Below are 16259 nucleotides of genomic sequence, written 5' to 3' on the forward strand. Positions count from 1 at the left end.
TGAGTCTCCATTGCACTTATCACATCAGAAACTTCTCATAGCACTTATAACAGACATATCTTTTATATAAAATGACTGCCAGTCGTTCTGAGCTGAATATAAACTTCACACGTTCTCAATGGAATATTCCCTTTTCCTTGACACATAGTAGTTGCTTTTTTGAGCAAATGAATAGGTGAAGTGGGAAGAAAGGAATTAATCAGAACTTACCACCTTGAACTGTGGTTGATTTTAGTTTTATATTTTTTTCTTCTCTTTTATACCAATACTTTGTAAATGTGAAACTCTGCAGCATAAAAATTGGCACTTAAACTCCCTAGACTGTATATTTGTAAAAAGATGTTTGTGATTTAGAAGGTTTTTTTTCCTCCTATTCTTTTCTCTTTGGCTTTGCCTTTTTAAAAATTACTGCTATTTCAAAGAAGTAAATTTAAGCCAAATGTCCTGTCTTAGAATAAGCTTTGCAACCTTTGGTATGCAGTCTTTTAGTTTGAAGCCAAAGCTGACAAAGGGTGGTGATTTCCCTGTTAAGCTTTGATTCTGATGTTGATGAAGTTGGGTTTTTTTCCCCCGTTCAGTAAAATTTTGGGCAGACTTGTTTGGGTAAATACAATTCTACATTGACGTGTAGGCCCTTTAGGGGGCGCCATAGTACTTTAGAATCTTTTGTGTATTTAGTGTGGTTATGCCAGCCTGGGGGTCTGGAAGAATGAATAGTGGCACCTTCAAAACAACTTTTCTCTTAATTCAGGTTCACAAGAAATACTTGATATTTATGAAATACTTTACTTCCTGTTTTAAGAAAATATAATCTGGTTTTTATTTTCTTTAATTCCTTCAAGCTTATATGGTAAAGTTTACAGTCTCATGCAGTTTAAGGCTTTCGTTTGACACTTCTAATTGAAATTATTTGACGCTTCTAATTGAAACTATTTTGACACTGCTAATTGAAACTAATGGAACTAATTGAACTAATTTTTGACCACATATATGCAAGGCATCACAAAGAAAAGCCAAAGATAAATGATTTCTTATAAAAAAGGCCCTGCCCACAAGAAACTTAAGAGGTAAAATGCAAATTCGCAAGTAGCTATAATGTGTATTAAAGCAGAAATGTTCACAGAAGAAAGAGAGATTACTGCCAGTTCGGTATTTAGGGAAGGCTTTTTGAGCTAGGTGAGAGTTGAGATGGACCTTTTGAGGAAGAAAAGTCCAAGATTTGGGGTCTGCAGCTCCAGCCTGGTAACTAGCATGCAGCCCATCTAGGGACCACTCAGGGTTGTCTCCTAAGTGGCTCCTTCTCTTTCAGTGTCCTGTGCGTTTGCCTCCTCTGCAGATCCTTTAAGAAGCATCTGCAGTTGTCGAACAGGGGCTGGGTTGCGACTGTGCCTGCCTTGGGCGCCAGGTTCATCCCCAGGGATCAGCCCTCTGCTGGCCTGGGAGTATGGCCAGAATAGAGTTGCTGGCCTTGAGAGCAGGCTTGCTCTGGACACAGGTCTAGCCTCTGCAGAAGCACCGTCACTCAGGTGTCTGGTCGGCACTGAGGTGTCAAAGAGAGGGTCTTTCTGAACTTGTATTCGGTGGTGTGTTCTCAACTATAGCTTTGACGATCCTCACTGGACCCAAGATTTCATATGTCCTCAGAGAATGGCAAAGGCCTCCTTGTCTTGCTTCAGCTACTGGGTAGAATTTTACATAGTAACTAGGTAGACACTGATTTAGAATCCAGATGGGCCTTATTCTAAAAACAGGAATCTGCCCAAAGGTAGAAAATTGGAATTATTTGTAAATCAGGAGGCTGTAAGAATAATTTATTTAGAATGTAATGGGTAATCATGATATTGTTATGTACATTTTTTTTCCCACTTTTAGCCTTTGGAGACTCGACTTATTTCAGAGACCACATCTGTGTGCAAACCCGAACAGGTGGCCAAACAAATCGTTAAAGATGCCATAGTGAGTAAAATCCTTGTTTTCTGTACTATTTGTATTTGCAGTACTATATTCCTGAAAAGATATTTGTCCTAGGATTTAACTTCAAAACATCAATTATTAGAATTTTTTAGTCTGTTAGATTCATCATATCTAATATTGGACTCGACTTTTCTTCTTTTAGACGCTTTATTGACTCCATATTAGTAGTTAGTAGGCTCCTGAAAACTGATTGTATACCTTAACCTTAGGAACAGGTTTACTAGAAGGATGTCTGGAAACCTGGAAACACCAGTTCTTTAAAAAGAAAATGAGACTTTCCTAGGCAGTGTAAACAATATATACTGTGTCCTTTTTTTTTTTTTTTTTTTTTTTTTGAGATGGTGTCTCACTCTGTCACTCTAGGCTGGAGTGTAGTGGCGCGATCTCGGCTCACTGCAAGCTCCACCACCCGGGTTCACGCCATTCTCCTGCCTCAGCCTCCCAAGTAGCTGGGACTACAGGCACCCGCCACCGCACCCGGCTAAATTTTTGTATTTTTAGTAGAGACGGGGTTTCACCGTGGTCTCGATCTCCTGACCTCGTGATCTGCCCACCTCAGCCTCCCAAAGTGCTGGGATTACAGGCGTGAGCCACCATGCCCGGCCACAGTTTATACTATGCCCTGTATACACCTGGCTGCCTTCTCTCCCATTCCTGTTTCCCAGTATCATTTTCCCAAAAGTTAGCTAACGAGAAAGTGCCACTAGCCCCGTGGGCCTGTCCTCCTGTCTTCCCTGTTGATGTGCTTTTTTATTCAGAATCAAAAATAGTATTTTAAGAAACGATGTGCTGTGTTGTAGAAGAACAACATATGTGCCTCATGCTTTTTGACAACATGTCTGTTAATGCGGAAAAATACACATTTATGAGGGATGTCTGTAAACCACAGACCCACACTGAATTTGGAAAATCTTTAGGACCATTGGAATGAGAGGTGTCAGCCAATGGTGGACAGCCTTGAAGCAGCATAAGTGCTGTCACATTAGACTGAACTGAGCAGAATAAGACATAGTGAATTCTGCTGAAATATATACGCGTGTGAACAACTTTGCCCTGAGTACCTTAAAAGGCCCAGGAAGATGGCACAAGTGGGACTTTATTTTTCCTGCTTATCTCAGGTCAAAGCAAATGCATTCGGTATTTGTTGTTATTGTTTTGTTTGTTTGTTTTGAGACGGAGTTTCGCTCTTGTTGCCTAGGCTGGAGTGCAGTGGCATGATCTCGGCTGGCTGCAACCTCTGCCTCCTGGGTTTAAGCGATTCTCCTGCCTCAGCCTTCTGAGTAGCTGGGATTACAGGGTCCCACAACCACACCTGGCTAATTTTTTGTATTTGTAGTAGAAATGGGGCTTCACCATGTTGGCCAGGCTGGTCTCAAACTCCTGATTTCAGGTGATCCACATGCCTCAGCCTCTTGGCCAAAGTGCTGGGATTACAGGCGTGAGCCCCGTGCCTGGCCCATTCCGTGTTTTTAATGATGCTAAATAGCTCTTAGTATTTTGGCAGTATTAATTTAGTTTAGTAGTTTTCAAACTTCTCTTCACCACTTTATATTCTTACAAATTGTCAACAACCCCAGAGAACTTTCGTTTATTTACATGGCTATATTTATTGATATTTGCCATATTTGAAATGGAAGCTGTTTATAATATTTATTAATTCATTCATATTAATTCATTAATTCATTCACCGTGCTGGGCGCGGTGACTCATGCCTGTAATCCCAGCACTTTGGGAGGCCAAGGCGGGTGGATCACCTGAGGTCAGGAGTTCAAGACCAGCCTGACCAATATGATGAAACCCCATTCCTACTAAACATACAAAAATGAGCCAGGCATGGTGACATGCGCCTGTAATCCCAGCTATTTGGGAGGCTGAGACAGGAGAATTGCTTGAATCTGGGAGGCAGAGGTTGCAGTGAGCTGAGATCAAGCCATTGTGCTCCAGCCTGGGCAACAAGAGCAAAACTCCATCTCAAAAAAAAAAAAAAATATATATATATATAAAAAATATATATACACATATATATTTTTAAAAACATACATATACATACATATTTTAAAAATATAAAAGATACATATATATATATGCCCATTGCTTTATAATGTGACTTTTTTTAAACAAAATTTACAAAAAATTTTCAAAACAAAAGTTCAGTGAGGACAGTGGCATTGGTTCACATTTTCACCAGTTGCTTTAAGGTCTGCATTAACAGCTGGATTCAAATAGCTGCTTCTGCATTCCATCTGTTGTAATAATGTTGTTTTGATGGAAGGATATGAAGAAAATCTGGCCTTAGACAGATACGGAGTTGGGAAAGGGAAGACTATTTTACTAGGCTTTTCAGATAATTATGGACATTCTTTTTTTATATCAAACTCAAACTCAACAAATGGTAGTTTCTTAAAAGGTTAGTTGCAGTATAGAATTGGAAACTACATCAATGAACGTTTTGTACTCTGTTACATTAAATTCCATTGGTCCGTCTTGTACTTTGAATGGATCTTTTAACCATTCATGATTTCGTAACACTATGCATTAGTCATTTGGAAAATATGGGTTGACTGAGTGATCAGAAAAATTGCTTTCATCAATATTACTGCTGATCTTATCATAAAAGTATGCAGCTTACAGTCTCATGATGGTGGATACTAGTTTTTCCAAATCTTAATTTTTTCTTGAAGGCTCAGATTTTAACATTGATGACACATGTGGCCAGTTGTTTTTCCTGAAGTGACATGCTTGCTTTTGTCGTTTTCTGCACATCTGCCGCATACCTAAGTCTGAACAACCATGGATTTCCTGTCAATGGTCTTTCATATAAAAATTATGCTCTCCAGCCAGGCACGGTGGCTGATGCCTGTAATCCCAGCACTTTTGCCGGCCGAGGCAGGTGGATCGCTTGAGCTCAGGGGTTTGAGACCAGCCTGGCCAACATGGTGAAACCCCATCTCTACTAAAAATACAAAAATATATCCGGGTGTGGCGGCACATGCCTGTAATCCCAGCTACTTGGGAGGCTGAGGCAGGGGAATCGCTTGAACCTGGGAGGCAGAGGTTGTAGTGAGCAGAGATCACACCACTGCACTCCAGCCTGGGCCACAGAGTGAGATTCTGTCAAAAATAAATAAATAAAAAATAAAAATGACGCCCCATAAAAGAAGTGGCAGTTTAGCCCTCGACGTAAGCAGCTGCATAAGGGCTTTTGTTCCAGGCAGTTGTCCCCGACTGGAATGCAGTGCCGCGGGAGCGCACTGGGCGTGCTCTCATTTGTCACACAGAGTATTAAGAAGACATGTCCTCGAGGGTTGCCATTTAACAAAATGATGAATTTTGCTGCTTTATCAAGAGGACTTTAAAGCAAAACTGACACTTTTTGATTTTTAAAAGAATTTTAGAACTTGTATTTTCTTTGTGTATTCTTTATTACTGTGAGTGTGTGTGGTAGTACCAATGACAGTGACTCCTAGTACAGTTTGGCCAGAACACCGTGGTTTTAGCCCGTGTCTGCAGTTTGGCAGAGGCAAAACTGTATTTCCCATACATCACACTGTGGAAAAGAGAATGAATGTCTTAGTGTTATTAGGACAATCATTTGTTCTCCGGGGCCCGCAGGGGTCCGTGGACTCACTTGTTGCGAACTGCCCATCTGCCAAGGCCCTGCGTCCATTTCTTAGTGCTGCTCAATGCTTTGTGACCGTTTTATCTCACTTAAAGTGAACGAGCACACTCCACTGTTTCTGATGCGTCGGATTGATTTCTGTCTATATTACTAGGATTCCCTGTTTCTCGTCTTTTCCTTCTCTTTTAGCAAGGAAATTTCAACAGTTCCCTCGGCTCAGATGGGTACATGCTCTCGGCCCTGACCTGTGGGATGGCTCCAGTAACTTCTATTACTGAGGGGCTCCAGCAGGTAAGCTCTGCCTAGGCTAGCAGTCAGATAGGCCGATGGACAAGAGAAAAACTGCCTTTCATCAAACCTTGATGAGAAGAGATTAAGGGAAAATGGAGTAACTTTATTTAGAGAATGTATTTTTATTGAGCTATCAACTTTCCCTCTTCCTCCCCCGGGAATGAGTAAATAGGTTAAAGATATAACTTCAGGAATTTAGACTGGCAAGAAGTCGTCAGTGCTGGGCTTTGCAGATAGAGAAATAAAACACCGTCTGTCTCTGTGTTGAGGTGTTAACCTGGATTTTCACCTAAGAACCAGTGCTCCAATGTGTTTTGAAAAATGGAATACTCCTAGAGTAAAGGGTGGCCTTGCTTAAAAAGTCCCGAGATATTAGACTAGAAAACCTTTTCTAGGTGAATCAGGTCACACACAGCTAAATTTAGTGAGATACAAATCATGGATTAAACACAATTGCTACGCTTATGGAATTTATTATTTTGTCCAAGATACACAGTTAGTGTTTCATTGGTGTGCTAGGTACTGTACTTGCTCATGGGGAATCAGATGGAAGGCGACCTCTCCAGCTTCAAGGGCTTGCAGTCAAGTGGAATGCACTGACCATAAAGGTGATAGTAGTCCGGGCGCGGTGGCTCACGCCTGTAATCCCAGCACTTTGGGAGGCTGAGCTGGGTGGATCTCTTGAGGTCAGGAGTTCGAGACCAGCCTGGCCAACATGGTGAAACTCTGTTTCTACTAAAAATATGAAAATTAGCTGGGCATGGTGGTGGGCGCCTGTAATCCCAGCTACTCGGGAGGTTGAGGTAGGAGAATTACTTGAACCCGGGAGGTGGAGGTTGCAGTGAGCCGAGGTCACTCCACCGCACTCTAGCCTGGGCTACACGGGCAAAACTCTGTCTCAAAAAAAAAATAAATAAATAAAAAATAAAAGATGATAGTAGTGTAGTGTAATGTAGTAAGGATTACAATAGAGGGAATGTTCTGGAAAGACAAAGCCATGGGATAGTTGTTAACAAGTACTAAGTTCTGTGCAGTTGACTACATTCAGACTTATATAAATGACTTAGTTGTTGGTTTTCCTCAGGGTCTTTCCAAAGCCCTCTTTTCTTTTCACTCTGTAATATACCTACTGTCTTGCCATTCTCTTAGAGGTTGACACTGTTAGATGTAAGCTCTTTGAGGACGGGGCCCACGCCTCTTGTTTGCCATTGTACGCCTAACAGCCAGTGCCTGGCGCTTAGTAGGAACTCCAGAATACCTGAGCTGAACGAATGCATGAATTCTTTTATTTTTTAATTTTTGGGCTGGCATGGTGGCTCACACCTGGGGTGTTGTCCCGGACTCCCCTGCTTCTGTCCCTCACATCAGAGATCATTGTCACCCTTGTCACTCTGTTCTTCAGATGCTTCCATTCTCTGCAGTTCTGGCAGTGCTTCTGGAGCCCAGGCCTGGGTTGCCACAGCAGGCCTCCTGCCTGACTTATACACTTTTTGAGCCAGAGGTTGTAAATGATTCCCATGGGCCTGTAAAGCAGTTTTGTTTGGTCCATCTGGTATGAGTGTGTGTGTTTCAGATTTGAAAATAGTTTTTAAATTAGGTTTCATATAAAAGGTCCAGATTTCAGACTTTTCTTGGAAAATCGGAAGGTTTAGCGGCACAGAGTCTGCATTCTCACCTGGCAGTCATCAGCAAGCACAGGTGGCAGCTGCTCCTGAAGGAGGAGCACAGTCCCTGCAACCACTATGGTCTGCAACCCCCTGCCCAGGCCCCCTGGATGCGTTTGAGTGCACCCTCCCATTTTCCACACCAGTTGTTTCTGAACTGCAACTATACATTGCATGAAAACATTCAGTGGCTCCTTGATACCATCAGGATAAAGCTTTAAAAATTCCATTGCACCTGGGTATGGTGGCTCATGATTATAATCTCAGCACTTTGGGAGGCCGAGTTGGGAGGATTGCTTGAGCTCAGGAGTTTGAGACCAGCCTGGGCAACATAGTGAGACCCTGTCTCTACATAAAAATGTAAAAGAATAAGAAAGCCCGGTGTGGTGGTGTGTACCTGTATTCCTAGCGACTGGGGGCTTCCGCTTGAGTCTGGAAGTCTGAAGCTACAGTGAGCTATGATCATATTCCCGCACTCCAGCCTGGGTGACAGAGCAAGACCCTGTCTCTAAAAAGAATTTAAAAATTAAAAACATTTCCATCGCATACCATAAGCCACCTGATCTCCTACCCCACTTACCTTTCCAGGCTCTGTTTTTTTCTTTCTTTACCCGTCCTCTTCTTTCTGGAATCTTCTCTATGTCCTGCCAACTTCTAATCTTCCTTCAGGTCTCACCTTAAACATTGTTTCTTCCAGAAGATCCAAGAACTGGGTTCAGTGCTCTGAGGGTGTAGGGAAAAAAACAGTGACTTTTCTATTCTCTTATGCACGGGGGCTCATGCCTATGGTCCCAGCTGCTTGGGAGGATGAGGCAGAAGGATCCCTTGAGTTCGGGAGGTCAAAGCTATAGTGAGCCGTGTTCATGCCGCTGCACTCCATCCTGAGCAACAGGGTATCAGTAATCACGGCTTTCAACCCCGAGGCAGTAGTTTCAATTTTACTTGTTTTTCCAGCCTGAAAATAAGCTCACTGAGGGCAAGGACTGTGTCTCTCACCACAGTGTTCTCAGCATCTAGTATAGGGTCTTGCTTTCACGCTCAGAACATAAATCTCAAACCAAAAAAGCCTTGATTGTAGTTTGGCTATTTGAGATGCTGGAGTGGATCTTTTTAAGCTATTATAACCCTAAGACTGCGAGCAATACCTATTTTGTTCTGCTTGTGGTTTGAATTTATTAATTGAACAAATATTTCATTATGTATCTGGGCTGTCCAGCAGTGCAGAGCACACACATTCTGTTCTCACAGCTTACTGACATTTACAGAGTTTTCATTATATTCATCCTTAGAGCAGACTAGAAGATGTGTCTTAGAAACTATTTATTAGAGACCTAGGTACCTTGAAATAGTCTTGTACCGTTGGATGCACTAAAAGCTCTCTCTTTATCTTGCAGGTGGTCACCATGGGCCTGTTCCGCACTATTGCTTTGTTTTACCTTGGAAGTTTTGACAGCATAGTTCGTCGCTGCATGATGCAGAGAGAAAAATCTGAAATTGCAGACAAAACTGCCTAATTCTTCTCACCCTTTGGAAGAAGACTGTTTCCAAATAATTTGAACAGCTTGCTGCTAAATGGGACCCAATTTTTGGCCTATAGACACTTATATATTGTTTTCAAATGTGTCAGATTGGACCAGTGCTCTTCAGAAATGTGGCTGTAAGCAAGGGGCTAGAAGTTCACCTCCTGACAATATTATTAATACTATGCAAATATGGAATAGGAGACCATTTGATTTTCTAGGCTTTGAGGTAGAGAAGTGAAGGTATGAGAATTAATACCATGTGAACAAGGTAAAGAACAGGATTCCAGAATGATCATTAAATTGTTTTCTATTTATTCTTTTTTGCCCCTCTAGAGATTAAGTCCAGAAATGTACTTTATGGCACATAAAGAAATCTTGAAGACTTTGTTTAAACCTTCCATAAAAAACAATTCTGGGTTTCCTTCCTTCCTTCCTTCCTTCCTTCCTTCCCTCCCTCCCTCCCTCTCTCCCTCCCTCCCCCCTCCCTCCCTCCCTCCCCCTTCCTTCCTTCCTTCCTTCCTTCCTTCCTTCCTTCCTTCCTTCCTTCCTTCCTTCCTTCCTTCCTTCCTTCCCTCTCTCTCTCTTTCCTTCCTTCCTTCCTTCCTTCTCTCTCTCTCTCTTTCCTTCCTTCCTTCCTTCCTTCCTTCCGCCCTCCCTCCCTCCCTCCCTTCCTCCCTCCCTCCCTCCCTCCCTCCCTCCCTCCCTCCCTCCCTTCCTTCCTTCCTTCCTTCCTTCCTTCCTTCCTTCCTTCCTTCCTTCCTTTCCTTCCTTCCTTCCTTCCTTCCTTCCTTCCTTCCTTGGTGTATTTTATTCAAGATGACTTGGACCCATTGCCAGTGAGTCTGAGTGTCACTGACAGCCCTGTGTTGTGCTCAGGACTCACTCTGCTGCTGGTGGAAACGCATGGCTTCTCTCTCTCTCTGATCCCAGGAAGCTATGAGGGGGACGGGAGAGGGCAGTGCAATGGGAGCTAAAGAGATATTTTCCAGTAGGAAAAGCAATGCTTTCTTGTCTTCTTTAGACTCAAATGCTTAGGGAACGTTTCATTTCTCATTCATGGGGGAAGGCAGCCTCCTTAAATGTTTTCTGAAGAGCAGTAAAATCTAGAAGCTTAAGAATTTACAGTTCCTTCAATAACCATGATGACCTGAAGTTCACCTATTCCATTTTAGCATCTACTTGTTCTTCCCATCTCTTCCTTTCCAATTTTGCTTATACTGCTGTAATATTTTTGTAAAAAAAAAAAAAAAAAAAAGGGAAAAAAAGACCAGCTAAAATTTTTGACTTGACTTTTTAACTTAATTCATGAATTAATTAAAACAAATGAAAAAATTAAAAAGTGTGACATTTTTCTCGGAGCATATATGTAGCTTTTAGGAAAGGCTGATGATGGTTTAAAATTTACTCATGAAGAAAAAAAGACAAGGCTGATTTTGAAGAGAGTCGCTTTTGAAATAAAATGATCACCTGTTCTTTATGTGACTCTCCCACTGAGCCCGCAGACATTATCTTCATACCACGTGCTAAGGAAGCCCACTCATGGCTCGTAACTCTGTAGCCCTGGAAACCCTCTTGGCCCCTGAATGTTGTTTCCAGGTTATAGGATCTGTGTTCATTAGTGGATTTTGACAGCAAGTGTCTCTGATGAGTTTTAGCCAACATTCCCCGTTGCATCCTGCTGGTTGTTCACACTCCTCTGACTTGAGGAGAGCTCCCTTCACCTTGATCTTGTAACCCATCTTCCTTGCATATATGGTAGCACATTACAGATCACTTCGGTGAAAAAAGACCTCTGTTTTTGAAGAGGAAACTTTCTTAAATTGTAAAATAAAACTTAAAAAACATAAAAACTCTATACAAAAATTGAAGACCTAAAAATTATTGCAAACCTTTTTTTTTTTTTTTTTGCTCTTGAGTTTTTGAAGCTCTTGACTTTAAATGACTTAACTTTTTAAAAAATAAGATGTTTGATGGCTTTAATCCATGGTATCTTTTTATTAAGATCTGAGAATAGCATATTTTAAACACTGATAGATACAGAAGAAATTATTATTTAATGTATTAATTGCTTGGAATGATTTCATTGCAGCTTATAAGGATAGGTTGATGCCAAAATGGTTTCATAAATCTTTCAGTCTTACAGAGCCGAAGTTTGCAGATTATATTGAGTTGCATTGTGCAGCTGCTCAAATGGAATCGTAGCTTTTTATAATTTGCAGAAAACAATTGCATTAATGTCTGGATGTCTCTCAGTTTTACTCTTTTCTCATAAATGTTCCTCGAACGTTGGCACCTTCTACTGCTGATCTATATTAGAATCTAGTCCAAGAAGGTGTCTGATTTAATAACATTAATTATTTCAATGTATTTTTTTCAGATTATCTTCATAGAACCTGTCGCTTCCAGTGAGATGGTAATCTACCCAAATAAATTTAAGAGAGCCTGTTAAGAGCCCCTGTTTTGGGGTAGAAGACAATTGTCCCTATCCCAATTTCCATTGAAATATGAGAGCAGATTTGTAGAGACCATCATGTCAGAGAAGAAATTTCCTTGTCAGAGATGTTAAAGGGCTACAGTCCCTTACCAAAAAACTTTGAAATCTAAGTTGGTTTGTGTTTTTCTGAATTTGATACCGTAATTCATTTGGCAGCAAAATCTGACTTGACCTGATGTGAGAGTATTGTACTTTTTTTTAATGCTACTCCATTGTGACTGTTAATTTTCCCTGAAGAAATATCCATGGATTTGATTCTAGGTATTCCCCTAGATGCTGTGGAGGTGTTTTGTAATATTCAAAATATGCCCATGTTGCCTTTTTAAAACCCCAAAGGTTATGAATTCTAAAACACATCCAGCGCAAAGGGTTTTGGATAAGGTGTTGTAAGCATTTAAGCAGCCGCACGTAGTGGGCTGACTTCATCCAAAACATAGAAATATTACAAGGCAAATTCTATTTTTCATATTTTTTGGTTCAATGCTTGAACAACTTGTTTTTCTGCTGGGTGAAGAGAAAAAAAACAAAACAAAAAACAACCGTGAGTATGATTGTTATGGAAACTAGTGACTTTGTTTTTAAAGGATCACATTGATTCAACAACTTCTGTTGGACCCAGAAGTGGGTAAATATTACCTATGGCAGGAAACGTTTAATTATAATTCAGTTTAAATGCTGGTTTTCTGTATGTAGCCAAGAACAGCTCATTTTGTGAATTTCAGTTTTCAAGTGGCTGCTTTTTGATTTGGTTGTATTATTTTATTATAATGTATTTGTAAGTACATCAAAAAATTTAAAAATTAACATTCAGCCATAAAAAATCCCCAAATATGTTCAAGGACTTCATATTGAAAAATATATAGAAAACAATCTTTCTTTCTTTTTACAAAAACAAAATCATGGGAATTATTCTTTTCTATATATTTAGTTATAAATCTTTCTCTGGGCCGGGCACAGTGGCTCACGCCTGTAATCCCAGCACTTTGGGAGGCTGAGACGGGTGAATCATGAGGTCGGGAGTTCAAGACCAGCCTGGCCAATGCGGTGAAACCCCGTCTCTACTGAAAATACAAAAAATTAGCTGGACGTGGTGGCGGGCGCCTATAGTCCCAGCTACTCAGGAGGCTGAGGCAGGAGAATCACTTGAACCCAGGAGGCAGAGGTTGCAGTGAGCCAAGATTGCGCCACTGCACTCCAGCCTGGGTGACAGTGTGAGACTCTGTCTCAAAAAAAAAAAGAGAAAAAAATCTTTATCTGGATCTGTTAAACCATATATTACTGATCACTGCAAGTGAAATTTTGAGATATTGTTTCTAGTATTTAGATGATGAAAACATTTTGGTAATACTGTTTCAGTTCAAAGAATTTTATGTCTTTATCTTTTAGAAGAAAGCAATTATATATATATTTTTTGCTAAATTATATAAACTTTTAATTACATCATGTTCTAATTTAAACATGTATTACTCACTTGAGGCCACTTTTAAATATTCATACTCTTTGACATAAGATGCTTTGTATATTTCTCATTTCTTTTAGTTCTTAGTAAGTCAGCTTTAAAAAGTACCTGCCAACCAGAACCTTCCATATTCTGGACTAAATCTTGTTGTTTGGATTATACTTCAGTGCAGTAACTGTGGATTTGCAATTTTGAAGGGGAGATAGTCGCTATTATATTTTACACTTGCTTGATGTGATAACTCTGAAGACTTTTTAATTGATAAAAGTGCACATGGCTATTTTGATACACAATAAAAGTTGTGTTTGCTACTTTAGAAGCTTTTGTGGCAGAATTGTAACCTAATTTTCATACCTTGTATTTCTGAATCACAACAAAAAAAATAAATGGGGAACAAGACTTACAGATTTGAAAATTTACTTTTCTAGAAATTTGTGTTTTTTAAGAGACCATTTGGGCAAAACATAAATGTTTTCTATAATGTGATCCTGACTTTGCCTCGTAAGCATTTCACCAGGCCTGATTTTTATCATAATTTAGGTAGTAATAATACTTGTGGAGTTAATACTTAGTATTCTGAGCCCTTGTTTCAAGTATATTCTGTTTGTGTCACTATAATGTGGGATATATGAGTAAAAGTTTAAGAAATGTGAATTTAGCAAAATTTCTTAAATAGTTTTCAATACAAATATATTTCTCATACTTTAAACTAAAACCTGATATTCCAACCATGTAATATCTCCTAGATCCTGACGGGCAGCAAATTATATAAGACTGATCTGGAAAAGAACATGCCTTGATATTTATCAGTTCATAAATAGAAAGGTTTTAGAACATTGAGAAGAGATTTCTTGGACATTGTGGTCTGCAAGTTTAACCTTTCTTTACATCTGAGCAATTTATATACATAAATGGCATGTGATATTATATCTGTAATTTTTGTTTGGATATTTAAAAGACAAAATTATGTGTTTGTTTGAGATGGAGTCCCGCCCTGTCACCAGGCTGGAGTGCAGTGGCATGATCTCGGCTCAGTGCAGCCTCCGACTCCCTGGTTCAAGCAATTCTTCTGCCTCAGCCACCTGAGTAGCTAGGATTACAGGCATGTGCCACCACTTGCAGCTAAGTTTTGTATTTTTAGTAGAGACGGGGTTTCACCATGTTGGCCAGGATGGTCTTGAACTCCTGACCTCGTGATCCGCCCGCCTCGGCCTCCCAAAGTGCTGGGATTACAGGCGTGAGCCACCGCGCCCGGCCCAAAATTATGTTTTGATTTCTGTTACACTCCTGATTTTATAACCTCCATTTTGCCTCATCCATCATATATTTGTTGGGTACCAATGATGAGCTTGATACCAGGTGCTGGGGATACAATTCTACATCAACAATTTGTTCCTTCCTCATGGCAATTACATTTCTTGTTTCTGCACCTTCTCCTTTCCTTCATCCCTCGGATGCCTCTGCTATATCCTTACAAGTTTCTTAGATAAAGAGGAACCACTCCCCATTTTCTTCTTTGACTTGGAGCCTCTGAATTTTAGGCTTCAAGGATTTGTATGCTAAGCACTGTTCTAAGCTGGAAAGGTTCCAAGGAAAAGTATGATCCCTGCCCTCAAATAGTTTATAATCTAGTGAGAAGGACATATGCCAGAGGTTACACTGATCTGAGGATAGCGGCCATTAAGATACTATAACCAACACTGAAAACAGGTGCCAGTCACTTGTGAGTGCTTTACATGTACTAACTCAATGAAATCACAAGCTAACCCCAAGAATAGTAGCACTATTTATATTTCCATGTTATAAATGAGGGAACAGGCACTGAAAGCTTAAATACTTGGCTCAAGGTCACAGCTACTCAATGGTGAAGCCAGGATGAGAATCTAGATTCTGATTTTTAGGCATCTAGCCCCTGTACTAAACATCTTCTAGCGGCACAGAAGGAATGTTAAGACGGCCCAGGAACAGCAGGGATGGCTTTACAGAGGACGAAGTTCTTCAGCCAAAACTAGAGAAATGAATTTGCCAGGTGAAAAAGTTGGGTCCAGTTCAGGGAGCCCGGCAGATGTGCGAAGGCAAAAGACATGAGACCCCTTGGCGTATTCCAGAAACCACAAAAAGTGGATATAAGATTTTTAGGTTTTCAAGAACTTTGAGTGGAAATATGAAATAACCAGATTTTAGCTTTAGAGAGGTCATGATAGCCCTTGAAACTCAGTTCTAATATTGCTGAGTCTTTAGGCCTTGGAGTCAGCAATCCTCATTAGTTTTAAAAATGTCATATTAGATACATATTGAGATGGGTTGAATTGTGTCACCTCAAAAGAGATTTAAATTCAGCCCCCGGTACCTGTGAATATGACCTTATTTGGAAATAAGGTCTGTACAGATGCAATCAAGTTAAGATGAGGTGACTGTGATGGGCCTGAATCCAATATTATGACTGGTGACCTCAGAAGAATGGGAGAGAACAGAACCCCACAGGTCATGGCAGAAGCAGAGACTGGAGTGATGAGGCTGGAGTGCAGTGGCGTGATCTTGGCTCACTGCAACCTCTGACTTCCTGGTTCAAGTGATTCTCCTACCTAGCCTCCCCAGTAGTTGAGATTCACAGGCACTTGCCACCATGCCCAGCTAACTTTTGTATTTTTAGTAAAGACGGGGATTCACCATGTTGGCCAGGATGGTCTCGATCTCCTGACCTTGTGATCCGCCCGCCTCGGCCTCCCAAAGTGCTGGGATTACAGGCGTGAGCCACCACACCTGGCTGAGAAGTTATTTTTTAAGCAGTTCCTTTTTCCTTTTTTTTCTTTTTCTTTTCTTTCTTTTTTTTTAGATGGAGTCTCGCTCTGTCACCCATGCAAGAGTGCAGTGGCATGATCTTGGCTCACTGCAATCTCTGCCTCCTGGGTTCAAGCAATTCTCCTGCCTCAGCCTCCTGAGTAGCTGGGATTACAGGTGCCTGCCACCACGCCTGGCTAATTTTTGTATTTTTAGTAGAGACGGGTTTTCACCATATTGGTCAGGCTGGTCTTGAACTCCTGACCTCGGGTGATCCGCCCACCTCTGCTTCCCAAAGTGCTGGGATTACAGCTGTGAGCCACTGCGCCCAGCCTCATTTTTCTTTTATGCAAACTATATGGACTACTTGTTTTTACTGTCTGTAGTCAGCTCATTCTATTTGTGGATTAATTTCCATTTCAGGTTGGGGCCATGGTTTACTCTTCCATCTGAC

The 16259-nt window shown here is 40.8% G+C and overlaps 1 protein-coding gene across 7 annotated transcripts in view; it reads left to right on the forward strand.

Moving 5' to 3' along the window:
* Nucleotides 1–13439, forward strand: part of KDSR (3-ketodihydrosphingosine reductase) — a 41404-nt gene extending 27965 nt beyond the window's left edge. For 2 of the 7 annotated variants that reach the window (XR_286141.4, XR_012427085.1), the window contains 4 exons: nucleotides 1873–1956; nucleotides 5783–5884; nucleotides 8943–9205; nucleotides 11449–13439. Coding sequence is in view for 4 of the 7 variants with exons in the window: in XM_005586522.5 (XP_005586579.2) it covers nucleotides 1873–1956; nucleotides 5783–5884; nucleotides 8943–9062 (306 nt within the window). In the remaining 3 variants the exon portion in view is untranslated. Of the gene's footprint in view, nucleotides 1–1872; nucleotides 1957–5782; nucleotides 5885–8942 lie in introns of all 7 variants that reach the window. The other 5 variants (XM_065533669.2, XM_065533670.2, XR_006694079.3 and 2 more) reach the window with 4 other exon arrangements.
* The last annotated feature ends 2820 nt before the right edge of the window (nucleotides 13440–16259 follow it).

The sequence above is a fragment of the Macaca fascicularis genome, chromosome 18, assembly GCF_037993035.2.
Source record: "Macaca fascicularis isolate 582-1 chromosome 18, T2T-MFA8v1.1".
Taxonomy (NCBI): domain Eukaryota; kingdom Metazoa; phylum Chordata; class Mammalia; order Primates; family Cercopithecidae; genus Macaca; species Macaca fascicularis.